Here is a 22,710-nt window from a genome sequence, read left to right as displayed (position 1 = left end):
TCTTTCTGTGTGCCTGCTGATTTTTTCCCTGATGTCTGTTTACTTCAGTAGGCTGTCATAGATTATAGTTTGCCTCTTTCAACATTTTCTACACAGAATAATTTCCAGTGTAATGGAGTGAGCTGCAGGACAGAAATGAGCAGTCCAAACCTGTTGTTTATTAGAAAAGTGCGAATTTACTTTACAAAGGTTTTGTAGGTGATACTTGTGTTGATAAAAGGCTGGTCGGTATTGTTGCATCTCTGAGACCTGTCCCTGGAGGAGTTAGTTACCAGCTACAGATGAACCTTGTTCACGTCCAGTTGTACCTGGATTTGTTAGCAGCAATTTTTAGAACAATAAAACATGGATGAGTTGTTCAAATGTAATTCATGATTTGGATGTTAAAGGTGTGTCTCTGGGCATAGATTTTCCTCTCTTGAAGTCAGTGGTGTTTTGCCAGTTACTTTGGCTGGTACAAGGGTTTGCTTCCACCACATTCACAGAATGAGAGACTGTTAGTTGCTTCTTTCATTTGTGCACTAGTTACTGATTGAGAGAGGAGGGAGCATTGCAAAAATGTTAATAATTTCCATTTGGTAAAGGGAGAGATGAGAAAACCCATTAGGAGAAGAGTCACGTGAAAAGCAAAAACTGGGCGAAGTGGTCAGAAAATGCTGTGTAATTGTAGAAACGTACTCTATGAGCAAACTTCCCTCATTGTATGTTGTCAAAGACGGTGGGGAGAGTGAAAGGCAGCAGCAGGCAAAATCAGGGGTCGAGCCAAAAACAGTAATCTGCGGAGAGATGAGGGACCTTGTGAGTGACAAAGATGCCTCCCGTCTCCATCCTCCAGGGACAGGATGTTATCTAAGGGTCCTAAGGCTATTCTCTTAGATAGAACTAGTCTAGTCTAAGCTTTCCTGGGAGTCAGTGGTGGGAGGTCTTTTATCTTTTATTCCTTTTTTGCTAGTGTGAAAAAGTCCTTTGAGCAGAAAGTAGTTTTGCTAACTGTATGGATTAAGGGGCAGTTTGCCTTTAAAAGAACAGGCAGAAGGATTTAGCAGTTTAGAATGTTTTTTCCATCAATCCAACTGGAAAAAAGGTGTTTAAATCTTGTATGACCCTGAGCTGCTTGGTGCCAATAGGCAATAAGTGACTGCTCATCTGCCACAACCAGTATGGAGCCAGAAACTGAGGTCAATCTTGACACTTGCAGCTCCTTACCTTTGCTGAACTCAGAGATTGCTGTAAGACTGGTCAGTGGGGGACAAGCAGCATATACAGACCCCGATTCTGTTAGCCTGTAGTCACAGCATCTAGTCATCATATTATCATCGAGACAGAAGTTATGATAAAGACAAGGTGTGCTTAGAGGCACATTAGGTGCCTGCCTAGTGTGGATTTCATTAGGAGTTAAGTTAGTTTAAATTTGCAGCCATAGTAATAAACCAACAGAGGATTTTGAAATTATTCTTTTTTCCCCCTAAATAAAAGAATAAAAAAAGAAGAAAGAAGTGTCCCCAACAGCAGGTTTGTGGAAGCTCTGCTATGATAGTCTGCAGGGCTGTGTTAGGGATGAGCCCCGAGGGCACGCACTGTTAAGGTAGGTGCTGGTAAAGAGTGTAGCTGCAGCAGTTCAGCCAGCCACAGATGTGCCCAACAGGGTAATCCTCTGGATGATAACCTTATTAACCACCCCTCCACCCCCCCATCATATTCTAATATCGTGTATTGCACCAGGGTACAGGGGACTGACAGGTCATGTGTGCTATACTGTTGGAGCCAGTGATGACTCACGGTGTTACAGCGTGTGGGTGAAGATCACTGTCTGCATGCTGGGGGCTGCATGGGGTTTATTCGCAGAGGGGTCAAGAAGGTATATCACTGTGATGCTCAGGTGAACCAGAAATAGCTGCCTGAGCCGAGGGTACTATTTCTAAGAGTTTGCATGCATGGTTGTGTTGCTTGAAGCAATCACAGACTTGTTTTTTCAACTGAAAGTCCTCATGTAGGGTATGTGTGCAGTCGCCACTGTGACACCTTGGTGCCTTCACTTGTAAATCCTTGTTTCCTATGGTGCCATGAACCTGCGTTTGTGTTAGGGCTGTAATTGCCCGTGCGTAGCACCTGCCTGGCTCTGGCTGGGCATCAAGGGGCACTCCCTGAAGTGGTCCGGCTCTCCCGGAGAGCGAGGTGGGGAGGGCAAGCCCACCACCCTGCTGGATCCAGGCAGTACTCCCTGGCCCTGCACCCCGCAGCCACCGGCAGGAGCTAGCAAGCAGGAGCTTGCCTGCGATATATCGCCGAGCCACCGGAGGTCTCTGTGCCCTTTGCGGAGCTGCGGGCTCTCCCTGAAGCCAGGGGCTCCTGAAGCCAGGGGCTCCCGCAGCTCCCTCTGCCCACCCTGTGATGTGAAGTCACTGGAGGGTGGGTGCAGGCAGGAGAGCAGCTGGAGGACCCCATCCTGTAGGGATGGAGGCAGGTGTGGGATCCCAGCGTGTGAACAGTGACAAGTGCAAAGTGAAGTGGGGGAATTTGGGATGCAGAGGGGCTTGGGAGCAAAGCAGTGCAACATTGCAGTGCGGCACAACAGGAAGCATAGCCCCACTTTTACAGAAACTACGCTGCCGACCCAGGTGAAAAAAATCCAAACCCAAAACCTCAGCAGGTCCCAGCGCTGTGGCATTTTGGTGATATAAAAGACGTGTGGGAAAGTGCGTGGGGAGAGAGTACGCGTCCAAGTACCAGCACTAATTTATGGGGGAACAGAGTGTGAAATGCTGGCAGTCCTTCATGGCCGGGTACAAAAGGGAAGGGTGGATGTGAGAGCAAAGAGTTAATAGTTTAAACCTGCAAATTGAAAGCCGTGTGCCAATTAGGAAAAGAGGAGCAGGTGCTCCCTGGGGCCATGCCCTCCTGATAGCAGGCAGCTGAGCACCACAGCACTTTTTGCATCTCTCTGGAGGGAGCCTGAGCGTAACTGACACGCGGACCCTAGATGGCGTGAGGTTTTAATGTGTAACGGCAGGGAAGCATAGTCTTGTAATGAATAAGCGGGAGGGTAACATCCTTCTCTGCTCTTAGGAAATCGCTGGCTCTGGGAGGGGTCAGCTCTGGTATGTGAAGGCCGGTCACATGCCTTCAGAATTGAAAAAAAAAAAAAAAAAAAACGAAAAAAAATTATTAGAGGCTTGTGGGCTGCAAGTTCCTGTGGGCTCCTGGGTGTCTGGATGTTTCGTCCCTGCCGTCCTCCTTATCAGCTGCTGGCCATGGCGAAACGCAGTAAGTCCTGGCGAGAGCCGTGTGATGTGCCTGCTCTTGACAGCCACCCGCTGCGCTTCCTTAGAGCAGGGGGACATCAGCCGGCCCCTGGGTTTTCCTGCAGGACAGGTTGGCTTGTATTTGCAAGTAGTCCTTTCCTAGCACAGTTTAGGTGCCCTTTGTGTCTGGCCAGTGGAGGAGGGATGCCTGGGGAGAAGGGTGTGCAGGTTGCCTTCCTTTGGGAACAGTTCCACTTCTTGGTGTCTTTTGGGGGGGTTAATCGCTCCCCCCCGGGAAACCCAAATTTCTGCATCTCAAGTAGCCTTACGTTTCCCCAGGTGGGGTGGGAGAACTGGGGGAGGAGGGAAAGTGTGAGTTTTCAGAACTGAGGGACAGCCCCCCTGTATATCAGGGCACCATGAGGTCCTTGTGAAACGTGCTGAACCACAGGTTGCCAGTGTAATGAAACTTTGCAGTGGCAATAAAGTTACTACGTTTGGGCTGTTTTTGGTCCCCTTGCCTGTGTTATCCCTGCAGAGGTATACAGTCCCCACCGTTGCACCCACAGCCCGGGTACTGCACTCCTCCATTCTCCTGCCAGTGGATTGTGTTGAGACGGAGCAAGGCTCAGCCTTGGTATATGGGAGTTTAGTCTTACTCACAGAGGCAGTAAGGAAGGAAATAAGTTTGCAAAGTGCTACCCAGATGTCAAGCCTGTTCAGGTTTGCATCACCTGAACTAACTGTAATCATTTACACCAAATCAGAGTGGGAGGAAGGGGATGTATTTCCAAAGTGGTAAGATATATCTGAGGGAAAAGTGAGTTATCTTTACTATATATACAGTGAGTGACAGAGCATCAGTGTGTCTAAAACTAAAGTAGGAAGTTCCCTCGATGATGATTCTCATCTTTCTTTTCTACTTCCAGACTTTAAAGACAGAATTTCTTTTAATCTTTCTTTTTTTCTTCATTCTTTATAGCAGACTTCCTGTTCCCTTTTCCCTTGTATGTTACAGTCAGAACAAGAAATAAAAAAAAAAAAAAAAACAACCCAAAAACTTCTGGCATTTCTTTTCCTGAGTTGTCCTGGAAGGTGTGGTCTCTGTTGGTAGGACATCGCCCAAGATTTTTCTAAATCCAGAGATAAACAAAAAAAATCTGTATTGCATCTCCTAGTCTTCAAAAATGTGAAATATTTGCCACCTGCCATCATCTTTAAAGAATTGCCAGTGCTCAGCAAATTCTGCAAGTCCCGTTATTTTAATTATTTTTTTTTTCCTAGAGATGCAAACACAAATTTTGTCACATACGTATTCTTTTGTAATTCAAGGGGAGAAGAAAACAAACTCCCTAAAGCAATCTGGTGGTTCTCAGAATAAATGCACAAGAATGTAAACTGCAGTTCCCAATGGCTGCCACATTTCTCTTAATGGTTTGGGCCTCTCATAGTAGTTTCCATAGTTGTATTCCTTCTTCTGCGTATGGGTCATTTCCAGCAGTTTCTTAGTTGGCACTCTGCTTATGCCTTCTTTGAGACAACAGATTTTGTTGACAGATAAACCAGGTTTTGATCCCCTTTTCCAAGTTGATTCTCTGAGCCTCCTCCCAGTTTATCAGTATCCTGCATGCCAGTTATACTTCTGGTTTTCAGTTCGCACTCTGGTGTTTTTGTCCAAGGTAGCTCGTATTTGATTTTCAATGTAGATATCGGATTCAGTACTTACATATATAACACATAACCTTTATTCATTCATTTTATTAGTCTATCCAACAGCAGTCTGGTAGAACCTTTTTCCTCTTTGAAAACTTACCTTGTGACCTGGTTGAATCTTTTCCATTTAGCGTGAAATCTGCCAGGATCCCTGTGTTCCTAAGCAGACATTTTTTGGCTTTCGGACATGCCTCAGCTCATGACAAACTCTGGGACTTAGCAGAACTATGGCTCTCAGAAGGTGCTGCTTCATATTTGCTGCCTTCCATGCCCAGAATAAGGAAAGTTATTCAGAAGAATGACGGTGGTTGTTGTCCTAGAAGAGCGATTGAGTCAAATGTGTCTGCAGTTGGTGAGCAGGCAAACATACGCTGGAGCCCATTTGCGTGCACATGGGCTACTGCATCTATCAGTTGCTGAGCCACTAGCAAGCACAATATGCTGGCACGGATATGTTAAATCCAGGTAAAGATAAGTGGCACAATCCGCAAGGGTAAATTTCTGAAACCAGTGGCATTTTGGCAGCTGAGGATTTCATCCTTTATTGCACAGTTTACTACTTTCAAAAATGTTAAGCCACACTGATCACCTTGGTATTCCCTGCAGGAAGGTGTTAACACTTTATCAAGGCTCTGGAAATACAGTTTGCCTTTGCTCTGGCTAAAGAGGTGCTTGCAACACCGGTTTAGTGAGAGTATGTAAAATTGCTTCTAGTTCCTAAATAAACTGTTGTTTTAGGGAAAAAAGGGCTGCTGACTTTTCGCCTCTTCAGTTCCCAGCCTCCTCTGAAAATAAAATAAACAAAGCAAAAATCCAGGAGCTGACAGAGACAGAAAAGAAAAGGAAAAGAAAAAAAGAAAAAAAAAAGTGGAGCAGCTGATCAGTTCGCCGCACAAAGGGCCTCAGTATAATGCTGTCAGCAGCTCGACTTCTAAGCTGGCATCTGTTGGCATATCTCCATTACAGTCAAAGCCATTTAGGTCAGGAAGCCTTCATTCACCGAAACCGAGGTGTCTCTGCCAGTTCCGGGTCAGTCCCGAAGTGCAGCCTGGCTGTCTCATCCATTAGGCACGACTAGCTGCCACTCAAGCCCCCTGTCCACATTATTGCTGGTTAACTCTCTTCTTCCTCCGTCTGTCTGCCTGTTGGGATAGAGAGAGGCAGTGCCTGGCGGCTGGCAGGGCATCGTAGAGGCATGTATAACTTCGGATGTGATGCAGGAGCACCGATGGAGAACAGGGCACGTAGCGTGCAGACTCCTTGCTAGCACAGCTGGGTGAGCTGTGGGTTGATTGGTGGTTGTTTTTCCTTTATTGCGGAAGTCTGTCTTTTATTATTATTAACTATTCTTTTTGAGGACAGGCAGTTCATTTTGCTGCATGATTGCAACGCAAAGCTGTCCAATATTACTGCCAGTGCTGAAATGCTCCTTCTGCACGTTGGCAGGGGAGCCTTAACCAAGAGGCGTAAACACCTGTATTTCTACTGTTTTGCTCCGTGCCTGGACTAGCTGCCCTGTTAATGTGCGCTCCCAGGGCCTGTCTCCAAACAGTTAAACCGAGCCTGAGGAGGGGGGAAGTACTCCACTGGCTTCCCAGTTTTGCTTCTGTCCCAGGGGACCCTGCAGGAGCCTCATGGGGACATGTCATGCTGGTGCTGAGCGTGGGGATGGCTCTTGTCCCCCACAGCATGTGAGGGGGTGGGTGGACTCAGGAGAGAGAGCCCGAGGGCTCCCAAAACATTGAGTGTTTTCTGAGGTTACGGGTGTGCAATGTATTCTTTGGGTCTGGTTTTTGCTCATGTCTGGGGGCAGGTGGGCCAGATCCTGAGCATGGAATTATCCTGATGTATCCAAGAGACTGGTCTCTACGTCAGTGCATCTGTCAGAAATATCCATTGCGGGGGGAGCCCGTGGACACCCTCTGTGGCAAGGGCCAGGTTTTCACTTTCTAGGTGTGGGGGCATTAATGTGGTGATATTCCCTTTGCCATTGCTAACCCCCGCCACAGCAATGTAAGGAGCCTGAGGTTGCAAGGGAATCAAACCTGAAGTATTTTTAGCAAACATTTGTACTTCAGGTGGCAACAGGCCAGCGTGTCTGTGTAATAAAGGACACGCTGTATCTTGGAAGGGCTGCAATCCTGTCCCTGCGTGTGGTGGGACTTTTTGTCCTACTGCTGGGATCCCGTAACTATAGCATTTGCATTTGCTGTAATGCAAGCCTACCAGAAACGGCATTTTCTAACGCTTTAGCTGTTAGCTCCCTATTTACGGTCAGCAGGAATTCTTTTAATCAAAGAAAAAGGCAGATGATTACAGGGAGCAAGAGGTTATTTTTAAGCAGCATCGTGCATTTCAGCCCCTGAAATTAACTTTGCATATGCATTTTATTGATAACCAATAGGAGATTACAGGGCTTGTTTGTTTATTTTTTACTTTGCTTCTCTCTGTGTGACATGACAAGGTAGAGGTGCTTTTCAATGGATCCTCAGTGGGTACTCTGGGTTGTAGAAACCATCCTCCCTTCATGTGTCCTGGCTGATGCTGTGCTCGTGAGACACCCACTGAATTGAGTTGCAGCAAAGTGCAGCTGTGTCAGTCCTCAAAGAGGGATCTACTTCAAAGTGTGTCTTTGAAGAGAATCCATACGTAGGACTTCAAAGCTGCTTAAACTGTTCGGAGTAAAATAGCACAGTGAGTCATCTGCTAGGAAAGGGCATTATCTTTATTTTTATTATTTTTCTCCCCTTCCTACAGTGGTATCTTGGAAGAGCCCTGGAGCTGGAGGTAACTGGCAAGGTAAATCGTTGCTTGACGTGATTTTGTGCTCGCTCTCTCCTGGCCCCAAAGAAGCTGGTTCAGAACTGCAGCAAAGCTGCAGCAGAGCTATTCCCAGCCTGTCTGTGTGGTCGGTCATTTGTAGCAGGAACTGACTCATCATGTCCCAGTGCTGCCGGGATTTCTTTGCTTTCTCCAGTGGGGCTACTCCTTTCAGAGGCAGGCAGTTCAAGCATGGCTTTTCAGCTCTCTGAAACGACATTCAGCCTGTGCCACTGATCATTTCTGGTCAGCTCTGAAATGTGGAATTGCCTGAGCATCCATGTCTCTCTTAAGAGTTGTAGGGCAGGGATTCGTTCTGTCAGGGCAGGACTTTTCACAGAGGGAAGTCTGCTCCCCTGCAGTCTAGGCTGGTGTCAGGGGTATCTGAGTGCTTCTGCCTTTCTGATGTCCCTGCCATGCTGTGAGGTGAGAGCTGCTGCTGAGGGGCTGTTGAATTAGAAATAGCGCATGCTTTTCACAGCCAGAGTTGGTGGTTATAGTTGAGGGGATGGTGTCCTCTGTTTCAGAACCAAGAGGAGAAGGCGGCTTGGAGTGAAGGCATTTAAAACAACAGGGCCAGCACAGTGTTGCAGAGGGTGATTATCAGCCCCAGCGTGGCTCCCTGGCAGATGCTTTACCCCTGCTGAAAACAATATTTGTTCTGGCCCTAGCTTCAGCATGCCAGAACGCCTCTCCACCCTTCCTTATTTTTAATCATTGCTGCATTTTGCTCTGATGGGCTTTGCTGGCAAATGCCTGACTTTTAGCTTGCCTTGAAGTAAAGCTGATGTTAAAGGCGTGCAGATTTATTTGAGAGAAAAAGTTTGGTTTCCTCCTGTTTTCTCCTTCTCTCTTTCTAAAAAGAGCCGGGAAGGTCCCAGCCCTGTCTCATCCAAGCTCCCCCTGAAATCCGTGCATCCAGTGCACTCCCTCCAGATATACATGCCGGATGGATTAGATTTCCTCAGGGAAGGGCCCCATGTGCGTCCAGGGGAGACTGTGTGCCACAGAGCGTATGCCGTGCTTCAGGCCGGCAAGAGCTGCAGACAGTGATGAGCTGGGATCACTGATGTGTCTGGGCTGTGAGGGGACAGCACTTAGGCTGAGTTGTCACACCTTGCCACTCAGTGTCAACTGCAAACTCTTCTCCATGTTAGCAGCTGGGGCCGTTGCTTTGTGCTGGATCTGAGCTCTTCTCCTGTAAAGCAAAATGCTAACATGCTTTTCCTCCTTGGGACAAACCAGGTAATTTTTTTTTCCCCATGGGTTTGCTAAAAAATGAAGAGTATCCTAAGGTTTAAGACACCTGAAACTGCAGTTACTCATGCCGAGGTTTCCAGTTGCAGCCTAGGAGACTAGGAGAGTGGACCACTGAGATATGAGGTGCCTGTATCCTCACCATTATGTTACTGGCCTTGTTCTGTTTTTGTCTGGAAGTTGCAGCCATTCCCCAACCATATGTTGCTGTGGAGGGTTTAAATTTTGGTGAAACCCAGGATGGGGGTGGGGGGGAATAAGTGAATCTAGAATATTCTTAAACAGATCAAATGTGCTAAGTGCTGAGCGTAATACGATTGAGATATCTTGGTATTGGGAGCTAAATCACTATAGACCTTGTCAATAATGGAATAAGCGAAGAAAATGGTATAAAATGTTTCAGACTCTGCCTAGCTGTTACGGTGTGTTACGGGAAACCAGCTTTACAGATGTTACAGTCTGCCTGCATTTCATCCGCGAGCGTGGAGAGACGGCTGCTGCTGTTAGAAGGTATTGAATTTACCATAGCAGCTGTTTATTGAATTGCTTTAATTTCTGCTGGATATGGCAGTCATAGCCTATGTGCATTCACTGTGAACCTTTTGGGGGATGCTTTGGCAGGAGGGAGGATGTGTCAGGAGGGCATTGCTGGAGATAGAAATAAGGAGGTCTAAGGGCCTGGTTTCTGCCCGCAGCTCATGCACTGTGAGACTAAAGGGGTCTGGTTTGTTGTAGCTTCTGTTTCCTGTGTTTTCCGATAGCAGAGATTAATGTAAGAGTCTCTGGATGAAAATCAGCAGCCATGGCTGTACAGGCAATTACCAGTAGTATGGTTGCAGTCCCTTTTGGCCTTGAATCCAGGATTAGGGGGAATATAATCTATTACATTTTCAGCCTACTTTTGTCAGCGGAGGTTTCTCATTTTTATGTGATAAAGAGTAAAGCTGCATGAGAAATCCGTGTCCAGTCTTGCTCTGCATCACAAAGCCCTTTCTTGGTTCTGTTTAGCTGATAATGCTGCTGTGGACTCTTTATGTGTAGAACTTGTAGACTGCAGAAGACTGACCTATTTGTAGCCTTGGTTGCTCCTAGCCCTTGATTAGAGTCCATTATAAGCACTTTACAGAGGGAGGCAAGTATTATTATCTGTGTTCAGCAGCTGGGGAAACTGAGGCACAGAATGAAAATGGTGCACCTGGAGAGACTTGGAGTGAGAAAAGATGTCAGCCTTTCCCCTGAGGAACACTCCCCCGGACCCTGCTAAAATGATCTGTCCAGAGAGCGGCTTGCAGTAGTCATTCACAGAGTGCCTGTATTTCCTAAGTCTTCAGTGACGTGGGCATTGAGTCTTCTCACCACCTGAAAAACTTGAGAACTGAAGTCTCACTTTAATGTTAACAATCTGGTATTTTCCCTGAACAAGAGGCTTATGTTACAGACAACGTATATTGTTGATCTGATTGCCTTCTTGTACCTATTAAGTAATAAGCTGATTAACTTTCGGAATAACTGAAAGAAGCATTCCTTATTCTTCGATCTGTTACATGTACAGGGAGCCCTGGTTGGGATAAAGTTTTAAATCAGGGAGGTTGGAAGATAAGGTTTCTTATGCAGCCTTGTTGGCTAGTTTTGGTGAGCAGAGAGCACACTCTCCTTCTTGCTGGGTGTTCTTCACATCCAGCCTGCGGCTCTGAGAGGCAAAACAGAAGCTGGGAGCTGCCGTACTGTTTATTTCACTAAGTGGCAGATGCTGGCACTTCCTTTCTTCTAAACTTACGGTGGTTTGCGGTAACGTTGAGACTCGTAGTGCACTGGTTCATAGCAGGGTGCAGATGTTTCTTGTCAGCTTTGGCCATCTTTCAGGGCTATAAATATTGCCTTTAATAAAGAGCAGTGGTGAAACAAGGCTGTGATTTATGAGCGAGGCGCTACAAGTTGGCATGGCTTTTGAAGCAGCATTTGTACATGGAAGGCTCCATAGATGTGATAGCTCACCTAGTTATCCTTTCCTCTTGTCAATTGTTAGAGCTGGGAATTTGAAACCAGTCTCACCTTTGTTTGCTTTCTTCACAAGTTTTTAGTAGACCAAATCTAGGGAATTTCAGACATTGGCTAGTGCTTTTGGAAAAGGCTGAGGAGGCATTTCCCACAACAGCAGTATCAGGAGGGGTGTTTTTTGTTTCTTATGTTAGCTGGTGATCAGTGATGTTAATGCTGTTGGAATTGTATTTGCAGTATTAAGTCCGTGCTAGAGCACTGACACTGAGGCCCTTTTGTTATAGCACCTTATTATTCACCCTGAAATAAATGCAAAATCAAATCCCCAGTACCTGTAGGAGCAGGCTAGATGTCTGTTTTCCCCAACACTTGATAAAAAAAGTTGCACTGACAGTGTGGATGTGTGATACTTTCGATGTTGTAGCAGCACTAGGGGGATCGAAACAGAGGTGAAATGGGCAAGTCTCCTTCCTGTAGGAGCACCTCAAACCTCATTCTCTTAAACCATAGAGAGCACAGGTGATGATTTGTGTGGAAGGCGGCATGCAGAATAGCAAGGATTTTTATTTTAAGCTCACAGTATATGAAAATCCCATCTTTAAAGGGTTAATAAGTGGCTAGCAGACATTTCAGTAAATGGCTAGATAATTGTTACTGGAGCGCAGTGATCGGTTGTTCTAACCATGGCTTGTCAAGCTTGAAGATTACAGTGGTGTATGAAACCATGGTATGTTGAAGTGTGGTGTTTAAAATCATCTTTAACTCATTCCAGTCATATCTGCCCTGCATATGACCCCTGCTGATTGTTCATTAGCCCTGTGTAAATGAGGATTTAGTGGAAGGAATTTCTGTATAGTATTTTTTTTTAATAGAAATGCTGTCATGCATGCACACACATACACAGAGCTGAGATTTTGCAGGAATTTCATGGCAATGTCAGAGAAAAGCTTTTCCAAAGTGAAAAGCTTGCCTGTGTGCAGGGGTGTGTATGTGGGGGTGCACTTTGTGGTGTGGAGAGCTCTTGTCTCTTTGAGGGGAGAAGCAAAGCAGGCACATAGCTCAGCCAGAGCTTTCCTACTGTAGTAGAGGTGGGAGGAATCTATAAATGCATGATTTATGTAAAGTGCCCTGGGATTGCCATGCGGAACATCCTGAGTTTGAGCAGCCGGTGAGGGAAATTATTGCCACCATGAGGGAGCAGGGGGAAAGCAAGCAGTTCTCCAGGCTGGCCTGGGTGGCTTGCATCTCTCTGATTCCCCAAACTGGGTTCCTTGCTCCGAATCCTGATTTTTCTAGTGGTGCCTCCCCACGGGATGCCCACTGCTCATGGGCGGCACAGAATCCACTGAGACTTCTGTGGATGTTATTTTAGATTTGGGGAGTTGTATTGTTTCCAGGACAACTGGGGAAGAATGAGGAAGGGACTTGTGCAGAGTCAGCTTGCAGCTACTGAACACCCTGTCTTGCTCACTGCCTTTTTACCCGGAAAATGGCTAATGGCCTACTTTTACAGAGACCCCTTCAAGCCAAGCAAGTGATTGGGTTAAAAAATACTAGTGCAAGAAGCAGATGAGGAGCCAATGTCGTCAGGTGCAGTTGTAGTCTGATAATAGCAAACATCTCTCTGTGAAGTGAGCACAAATTGTGGACACTCAGCACACTCAGAAGGTGAGTGCAGAGCAGAATGTATTTCTTGTCTGGGAAGCCCATATTTGGGTCTCTGTGTTCAACTCTCTTAACCTCTGATGACTGCTAAATAAATGTCCCCATTCTACACAGCTCCTTCAGTTAAGCAGAATTTGCTATATTGTGTAATCTTGCCTCTGTAGCATTAATTGCCTTCTATTCTAAGAGGAATTAAATCCTTCTTGAAACTGTAATGTCATCTTTTTTTCTTCTTTCCATGTTCTTTCTGTCTCATAGCAATGCTGAACTGCAGAATATGGTGTTAGACTCCAGTGCTGCCATGGGGAGCAATGAACTTCAGGAGAAAGATGCCACCGGAGCCCTTGGCCACGATCTCAGCAATGGCAGCAGCAGCAATTTGGAAGCAGCCAGGCGCCTGGCTAAGCGTCTTTACCATCTGGACAGATTCAAACGCTCTGATGTGGCAAAGCATTTGGGTAAAAAGTACGTGCTGATATGAGGCCTTTGGCCACATTGATTTTCTTGCTGGTGCTGGAGGGGTTCACTCTCAAGTGATAACCTTTACTTATTTATTCGTTTGTTTAAAGCAACGAATTCAGCAAGCTTGTGGCCGAAGAATACCTTAAGTTTTTTGACTTCACAGGCATGACGCTGGACTGCTCACTCAGGTACGTGCCCGTTTGCTGACCTTATGTTCTTGTTTTAGTAATGGTCCTGTTTGCTGTGTTGTCCTGATTAAAGCAGTTGTCCTGTGGAGGCTTAAGGGGGTGGAGAGAGGAATGTGACGCGTTTTTGTGACAGAGCTTTTCTCTTCTGTTTGTCTTGGCATGCTGCCGTACTCCAGAGTGCTGTTGGAGTGGTGGCATTTCCTGGAGAGGGAAGTCTTTGGGTGGACCTGCTTAGAGGAGATGGTCCTTGATGCAGAGGAGGTGGAGTAATGTAAAATGTACAGTCACTCAGTAAACAGGGGACTTGTCGTCTGCCAGGTGCTGCTGGGGAATGAAGGTGCTGCTCGCACCTGAGCTGCACAGACTTTTTGGCCGATGCCTTGTGGAACTTGCTCTGCCCGGCTGCAGTACACAAATCCAGGGCCGGGGTTTGATGTGGCTCAGCAGCCCTCCTCACTGTGTCTCTCTGAGGCACCCAAAAATGTGCAGAACAGCAAAAGCTTCCACGTGGAAAATGCCGTTGAGAGTTTGGTAGCTGCCAGCGTGGGTGTTTGAAAATCCAGCCCTTCAATTTTCCTTCCTTTTTTACACTGAAGTTAAGCCTAAACAATGTTTGTTTTCAGTATTTTTTTTCTTAGGAGGCAAAGCACCAAGTTTGTGTAGCAGTGGCCTGTTAGTATGGTTGCTGGTGTTCTGGTATTTAAAAGAATTTAAAGTGAGTTTAAATCATCTGGCTGAGGTTACTCAAGTGGATTATCGGTTTTTGCTACTGATACAAAACCAGGAGGTGCCAGTCCCCTTGCAAATGCATTTTCCCAGGGATCTGACTCCAGGACACTGTGGCAGACCCCAAGGAAAACCCAGAGTCCTGCCTGCTGAAGGTGGTGGAAAGGAAACGTGCCCGTGGAAGAGTGAACTGGCTGCTCCCATGGCAGGGCGATCATATCAGAGCCAAGCTGGAGCACCCACTCAGCACAGGGCGGGAGCAGCTAGGGTGGTGGGAGGTCTGCTGCTCCTTCCGGGTTTTAGCAGCCCTGAAGCGCGATGCTAAATATACCCATCTTTTAAATTGTGAAATCCAACACCTAATTGCTTAGTGGCACATATTTAGGAGGTCTCTGCTCCCGGTAGATCTCCTGTTAATATTAATAGTCATGACCTTCTCTAAAATATGCCGTGGCTCATGTGGGACTTAGACACGGCAGTGGTTTGCTGAGGTTGCAGAGTAGCCGTGGTGACTGCTGGCTGCATGCCCTGCACACATAGCAGAGGCCGGGGACAGAGCATCGTCCCGACGTGTGGGTGAGCCTAGGCGTGCTGCCTCACGCTTGCAGAGAGAGGTAACCGCCCTGTTGCTGCTGGCTCACTGACAAGCTGTGGTTTGTTAAGCATTTTGGAGCCCATGGCGGCAGCCGAGACCCATGCAACACCCCCCACCCCTTACCCCCAGGCTGTGTGAGGCCATTGTGCAGTGCATGTCACTGTTGGTGGCAAGTTTGGGACATGGGGAGCATTATTTCTTCATCGTCCTGCTCTGCTTCCACACCCTGGACCCACATAGCCTGTGCATCTCTGGAGTGCATCTCTCACATCCTCCACAGGACCACAGGAGAGGAGAAGGTGGGACCACTGCTCCAGCCCCTCTCAGAGTCCATCCTGGCCCTCCTGGTGGGCAGAAACTTGCCCCTGTGGCCCTTGGCCGCAGCATCGTGCTCTGAGAGCAAGGAACCTGCCTTGTTTATTTAGTAAATGTTGTTTCATTAGTTGCCTCTCTGAGCTGGTTTCCAGCGGGGTAAAGGGGAAGAAGGGGTGTAGGTCAGTAGTGCCTAGCATGGGGACAGGGGGTGTCGCAGAAAAGAGCCTGAGCTGGAGGAGGAGGAAAGATGGATAGTTGTCAAAATGTGCCATGGGGGCATGAGGTAGGAAGGGAAGAGAAACCCTGCAAACACTCAGTTGTATCTACTTGTGAATAGGGTTATTTGCAATACGTTACATGTGAAATTAAGTTATTACCAGGCAGATCACACTCTGTATGGGTGTGAGATCGTTGCAAGTACAGCCCATTTCTGACCTTAGATCAAAGAGAAAAAATTAATGTTTATTTGTCCAGGCTAGATAGATGTGAATGTTCCAGCAACATATTCCACACCTCACAGATCTAGTGTTAGTTTCAGCCTCATGGGGTATTTAAAAATTGTCTATTAGGCACTCATTTTGTATGCCGTCTTGCTTTGGACCCAGGAGATTCGTGTTTTCAGGCTTTTCTTAGAAGCATCCTTACAAATGAGTGTAGGCTGATACTGCTGAGGTCATCTCTTGGCTCCAGGATGTGGGGGTTTTGGGAAGTGCAGAAGTTCTTTGGCTGTGAGGCGAGTTTTTCAAGCAGGAAGAATGGCGTCATGGTTAAGAGGCAGGGTGGTTAAGTGTTGGATGAAGAGTCAAAGTGTGTGTGTGTCCCACCTCTTTACAGAGGCTTGCAGGTTGTGTCTAACGAGCATGCCCTGGTGTGCACCAGCCCTGCGCCCTGGACTGTCATGAGCAGGAACCCAGGAGGTCTGGGTTGCCCCTCCAGCTGTTGAAGCTCAGTGGGAGACTTTGCGACTCCTCTGCCCTTTTCCCCAGATGTTTTCTGCAGGTCAGGTAGATGCACTGCCATCTGCAAGGTGTCTGGTGTGTCCTGGCCTCTCTGATAGGTGACTCTCCAGAAGGAGGTCTGCACATTTGGTGTGGGTTCTGAATCTGCAGTGCACCTGCGTGACTTCACTGCCTGGAGCAGCTCCTCTGCTTTGGATGGGAATACTAATAAGTTAAAATGTGCAGGGGTGACACACAGTAAGAAAAGTACAGAGAACACCCTGAGTGTCTGTCATGCATAAACAACCCCTGCTCCAGATACTTCCCCAAAGAAAATAAAAAAGTTAAAAGTAAGAACAGCTCTTTCAAATGGTGTAATTGCTTATTAGTTTGTATATTCCATGGCTGGGACCAGTGGTAATTTAACTCCTGCTTCATTTACTATAATGTTGGGATTAACTGCACATGGGATAATAGCCTGTTTTCCTAGAAAGGCTTCTTAGAACGAAATGTCTGCTGTGCACTTATGTACTTCTTGCTCTAAAGTGTATTTTGCTTTGTGTGCTGTGTGAGGCAAGTAAAGATTGATGACTTTAATTTCACCTTTTTCTGCACTTCTTTTAGGACTTTCTTTAAAGCCTTTTCACTTATTGGAGAAACTCAGGAACGAGAGAGAGTTTTAATCCACTTCTCCAGCAGATACTACCAGTGCAACCCAAACACCATTTCTTCTCAAGGTAACTTTGTTTCTGATACAAAGGTTTTTGCTTGTCTCCCTCTTCCTTCCTTCTTGCCTTCAATAGCATGTATGGTGTGTACCTGGGAACCGAAGGTATGTAATTGCTGTGCCACGCTTGTGGTGAGCACTGAAACTGTCCACATTCTCCACACATAATCGTGGTAAGGCAGTAAAAAAATGTATATATCCCCAGTCAGGAAAGGTGTTTGGACTTTCTCAGTGTAAATGCTCAGTTGTAGCATCTCCAAATTTGAATGTCCTCAGTTGTGGTTTCTGGTCTTGCTGACTTCCTCTGTGTGTGTCTGTGTGTGTGTGTGTGTGTACCTGTACTCTGGCTACACACACATGGAAGAGAATAGGTCCCATGTCAGGTGGAAAAGAAGCTGTTCACTTTCCATGTTCCATTCAGTGCCTGTTTCTCTGCATGCACTGGCAGCAGGCATGCAAGTTCTTGCCAGTTGTGGGGGTGAATTTTGGGTGCTGTATCTAGATTATCTCGACTAGCTAACATCAGTTGGAGTGCTGCCTCCTTGCCAATGTTTTCAGTCATTTTGGAAATGGATGGGGGAAACAAACAAGCACACTGATCAAACCTGAGAAAGCTGGCATTGGAGAAGAGGACAAACTGTCCGCTGGCATAGCTGCTGCATTCAGTGAGCCACACTGGCAGAGTCATGTGGCCCTGTGATTGCGGCGCAGGCTGATCACATGCGAGAAAGGGAGGAGGGCAAGAAAGAAAATAAACACAGGCTAAACTATGCCTTTAGTCTCAAATGTAAGCGAGAAGGAGCTGCTGCACTTGGAGGTACTGCCACACTTCCTTACTCCTTGCTTTGTGACCTGCCCCTGTTGCGGTGAAGTGATGTTTGTCTACTTTGTGTCTGTTCAGCTTCACTGGCTGGCATGCCAGGGATGGGAATAGGTAGCTGTAAGGCAGGATCTGCTCCCATACTATTTCACAGAATCATAGAGCCATTTAGGTTGGAAAAGACCCTTGGGATCATCGAGTCCAACCATCAACCCCACTCTACAAAGTTCTCCCCTACACCATATCCCCTAACACCGCATCTAAACGACCCTTAGACACAGTCAGGGATGGTGACTCCACCACCTCCCTGGGCAGCCTGTTCCAGTGTCTGACCACTCTTTCTGTGAAGAATTTTTTCCTAATGTCCAGTCTAAACCTACCCTGTTGCAGCTTAAAGACATTCTGTCTTGTTCTATCACTAATTACCTGTGAGAAGAGACCAGCACCAACCTCTCTACAATGTCCTTTCTGTCCTCTTCCTAATGCTTTTCTTGTTTCAAGACACCACAGACAGTCAGGTAGAATAGGTGCATGTGCAGATTGCAATAATGACTTGCGTGTTGATGTGGCAGCTTTACTCTAGGGTGCAGGAGGGACATTGCTGCTTCTGAGCCTAAGTAAAGTGAGCCCTGCAGACTTTGCCCAGGATTCTACATAATTTTGACGTTGTATTTCTACTGGCAGTAGTCAAGTGCTACACTGCAGAATCCAGTGGAAATCCAGGATTGCATTTGCCTTTCTCTTTTCCCCTTTCCCTTTTCCATCTTCTGGATGCGTTTGTGGTTTGGAAATGATAGGGCACGCTTCCCTAGAGAAATAGATAGACCTGAACTGAAGCACCACAGCCCCAGATTCAAGCTGCTTCAGACTTACTACGGCTAGTGATACTAGTTCTCTCATTTCATGCTCTGCTACAGTTTGGTCACCTTGCTTGGGTACTAGGGCCTGTGCAAACATCTTAAGAAAACATAGTCCTTACTTTGGGGAACATCTTTTTGTAATGGCTTCATCTTGTGCAGATTTAAGCGTGTGATAGTCACATTGAGTGTGGGATATATCTATCCTCATCCACCATTCCTTTTCTTTCACAGCATAGAGGGAGCTGTGCACAGTCATTATCTGGACTCGGCTACAACGGTTCTTACGTACATCTCCCTAATAAATGAGTCTGTGTCTTTGACACCCCTGTGAGAGAAGGGAAGGTGTTTATGAACAAGAGAATAGAGAAAATATTTTTCCTAATGTATTCCTAATGTTTGGAAACTGGCTAGAGGCATTTGGATTTTCAGAGGTGATAAATGGCACCATGGACACCATCACCTTCATCTGGATTTGTGCACAGCCAATACATTTAGGGTTTTGAAAGGAGTTCTTGGGAAATGAGGAATGTGAATTTGGTGTCTACTTTTGCAAATGATAGTCTACGCTGACTTTCCTAAGTCTGCCACGGTGACTTCAGGGATGTACCTATGGATACAATCTGTCTCTTCTGGCTCATAGTTGAGGGCCTTTGCTACAGGACCACTTTAGAAATTGCTGGAGCACTCTCTACCCAATATGGAGCCAAGGCAGCGTAAATGGCTGACTTAAGATCTCCAAAACTCAGCCTAATTGATCCCTGAATGAGGAAGGGGCCAGAAGGGGAGGAAAATAGGATACCATGCTGTATACACGCTGCGCACAAGAATGGGTCTATTCTACTCTTCCTTTTCTCCCCTGAAATAAATGAAGAAGAGGGAGCTGATTCAGGCTGTGGTATTGGTATTAGCAAGCAAAGGGTGACAGCGTGGTTTCCTGTCTAGTTTGCCTCATCCATGGGTGCTGCAAGATAGTTTTGACAGTCATTAAAAGATGAGAGAAAGGCTGTTCTGTCTTGGCAGCTGCAGGATGACCTCACTGTTCATTTATTTAATTATGTGTATTTCTTGATAAAACAGATTCTCATTAAGGGAACAGACTCAATTAGGCTATAAGGCTCAGTTTCAGCTGTTCTTAAAGGTCCAGTTGGGGGTTTGCATGTGACTCTGGTTATGTCTTTTTCTGCAGATGGAGTTCACTGTCTCACGTGTGCCATGATGCTACTGAACACAGACCTGCATGGCCACGTGAGTATGCACAGCTTTATGTAGACGGCTCCCATTGACACTGTGCTTGGAGGAAGTGGTCTTCTGGCAGCAGAGTCCCCTGGTTGGTGGCCTGCACCCCTGCAGACAGCAGTGAGAAGGCTGCGCTCTCAGGCTGTCATCCTGGACAGGGCTTTCCAGCATGCCCAGATCAGTCATGTGTAAACCTGGCATTGTGCCTGGTTTTTCCATAATGTATGAGGGCACTCCTTGGCTTCAGGCCCCTGTCTTTCTGGTGTGCTTCCTATCCTTCCCTGGTTACAGCAGCTGGCCTGGGAAGCTGTGGTTGGGGTTGGCTTCCCTTTTCCAATATATACATTCCAGTACGTAAAAACATTTGGAAAGGCAGAAGAAAGGAGGGAGGTGAAGAGGTGGTGGGAAGGTCACAAGAGGAGGGTGAAGTTTGCAGACGTCCAGTGGCAGGGGGAAGGATCTGGTGGAACCAAAGTTCTGCTCAGCCAGGGTAATGGTGAATGTGCCTGGAGCCAAGGGAGCAGAAGGGGGGGAACATGGGCATCCTGAGTGGGAGCACTGTGTTGCCCCACTGCACATGTCTCTCCACTGCTTGCCCAGGGGAAATAGTATTCCAGTTTGAGTCCTCTTAGTCACACTGGTACGGGGTGCCAGCAGCCCTAGGATATGTATTTCAGCACTCATGGTGCAATACGTCTGCTATGTATGGTATTCCCATGCTGATAGGAGACTTCCTCCATCCTGGAGTCAGGATGGAGAGGGAAAAACACAGGGAGCATGGCAAGATACCATGCAGGAGTGGTGGCTTCAGCCAGGTGGATTTGGGGCTTCCCTCTGTCTGAGACCCGCCACTGCACTGCCAAGGGCTCTTCAGCAAGTGTAGCAGGTTGGGTAGCTGGAGATAGAAATGCCCTGGGTCTGTCTCTAAGGACTGCTTTGCCCCTGTGGGTGCTGCTCTGAGGTGGGTGCAGGTAATGAAGCTGAAGCTTGTGTGTGCTTCCCCAGGGGTTTTGACGCCCACCTCCTGTTAATTGAATGCCTTTGTCTGAAAATTGTAGAAGTGGGAGGGGAAAGGGAGTTATGAAGAATTTTTTCTCTGAAGGCTTAGCCTTCCCCGACTGAGGAGTGTGCCAGTCGCACAGGAGGGGAATGTGCCCCAGTGTGCCTTTTAGCATACACCGCTTCTCTTGAGCACACCTGAGACCGCCTGCGCAGGTACCCCGCTCCCCAGAGCAATGAGCATCCTAGGGCACCTGCTCTCCAGCCTGCCTGGCCTTGCAGTCTAGGGAGGGAGACTAAACGGTTGTGCGTCATCCTGACAGCATTTCCTATTGCTCCCTGCGATGCTTTAGTGGGCTCTGCTGTCTTCATTAGGTACTTGAGTAAATGGTTTGCATCTGACCCATCATTGCTGATGATGATTTGCAGCTGAAGCTAGGATAACTCTGGCTGTTGCAGTGTATAACTTTTGGAGGCCTATCCTACTGGCACTCGTTATTGTGTTGTTACATGTACACAGCTGTAATATTTCCCAGACTCCTGCATGTGTCTCCTCTCTCTCCCTGCCCCCCCCACCTCCCCCCCCCCCCCCCCCACTTTCTTGTAATTTTGATCTTCCTCTTATTGTTTTGCATTTTTCCACATAGGTGGTAAGTTGGGCATTTTTGACTTGGAATGCAGCCCCTTGTAGATATACACTAATTGCCTGTTTCCTAACAAAGATAATGCTCTGACCCATCCTTCGCATGATTCTGCTAGAGCAGGAAGCAAATGAGTCACAGGGCTTGTCTACACTGAGCTCCATTTGTTGATGACATACTGATCATAAGTGCAGACTTATTTCACAATAAGCTCAACTACTTGTAGGGCTGTAGTGCAGCTGCTCTGCCTTCAGTTCATACTTTCCCTTAACTCTTGTAGACAAACTCTTACCCCTTTATTTATCCCTGTCTTGCCGCATTTCATTATCTTTGTAACTAAACCATTTTTGCTAGCTGTGTCTTGGAGATGCATGCTCACTTCTCTGCAGGGAGGTCATCACCCAGACTGTGATGCTAGATACTTCTAAGGTATCTCTAGACTGCCAGGCATATCTTCTGGAACCTATGTGGCACTGCATGGAGATGTTAGCTTTGGTTCTGGAGCAAACAGCCATTCATCTGCAATGCCAGTTATCTCAGTGGGTGAGATGAGCCACGCTGCTGTTGGTTTTGGTCATCATGGGGAAGCTGCAAACTGCCGCATGGAGGAAACAAACAGAAGCAGGCTGAAATCTGCCACAGGGAGGAAGGAAAGCATTTGCAAGTGTAGTAGAACAGCTCTAGCCTATACCCAAAGACTGCAATTATGAGCTGTATTCTGCAAGCTTAGCAACCAGAGAGCTAGGGTTACAGCCAGACTGTGTTGTCAGGAGCCTTCATGATGTGGGAAGCAGTGCATCATGTGCCCCTCCAGAAGTATCTCCTCTCTTGTGGAAGGCAGTGTTCCTGCCTGCCTTCTTTCTGCTAGTCTGTGCTGGCCACGGGCTGCAGGGTGTTCCTTTGTGACTAGATGTGGCTGACTGTCAAGGTTTGCTGGTTTTCCATCTCTCCCTGACCATACCTTATGGAAGGGAAGCAGAGGATGTGCAGTTCAAGCTGTCATATAACTGTAACATTGAATGACCTGTATTACTGACTGGTGCCCTTCTTTGGGCTCCACTGCTGTGGTAATTTGGGCTCTTGCTCCTACCCCAAGTCACTGTCTGCACACAAAGCTCTTCCACTGTATTTCTGCAGCTGTGGCATATCCTGACCATGGAGTAGTTGTTGTCACCCACTTAACCTGACTAGCAGCAGTGGCATCCGCAAAAGACGCCACAGTCATCACAGGGCCCTGTTTTCCCTCTGCCTTTACCATGCCTCACAGCTCATCCCAGGCTACCTCCCTTTCCTCGAATCTCTCTGGGCGCCTTTTACAACCAACTCAGTGTTGTCATTGCTGCCTGCTCACAAAGCTCCCTGCATGCCGAGTGTGGGAATTCTAGCACCCAGGGGACCAAGTACAGGCACCTTCTCTGAGGGGTGATGAAGACTGGGATCAAGACTTTAGGGCAGCCTCAAGCCTCCAAATGGAGCAGTTCAGGTCCTACATTAACATAGCCGATCCT

The 22,710-nt window shown here is 47.1% G+C and overlaps 1 protein-coding gene across 6 annotated transcripts in view; it reads left to right on the top strand.

Annotated features, from left to right (window-relative positions):
• Positions 1–22,710, top strand: part of PSD3 (pleckstrin and Sec7 domain containing 3) — a 114,840-nt gene that overhangs the window by 30,984 nt on the left and 61,146 nt on the right. For 4 of the 6 annotated variants that reach the window (XM_074571110.1, XM_074571111.1, XM_074571115.1 and 1 more), the window contains 4 exons: positions 12,954–13,160; positions 13,265–13,345; positions 16,544–16,656; positions 19,513–19,571. In XM_074571110.1, the coding sequence (XP_074427211.1) occupies positions 12,954–13,160; positions 13,265–13,345; positions 16,544–16,656; positions 19,513–19,571 (460 nt within the window). Of the gene's footprint in view, positions 1–641; positions 3,265–12,598; positions 12,699–12,953; positions 13,161–13,264; positions 13,346–16,543; positions 16,657–19,512; positions 19,572–22,710 lie in introns of those variants that run through there. The other 2 variants (XM_074571113.1, XM_074571114.1) reach the window with 2 other exon arrangements.

This window comes from Larus michahellis, chromosome Z, assembly GCF_964199755.1.
Source record: "Larus michahellis chromosome Z, bLarMic1.1, whole genome shotgun sequence".
Classification (NCBI taxonomy): domain Eukaryota; kingdom Metazoa; phylum Chordata; class Aves; order Charadriiformes; family Laridae; genus Larus; species Larus michahellis.
This window is presented reverse-complemented; position numbering and strand designations above follow the sequence as displayed.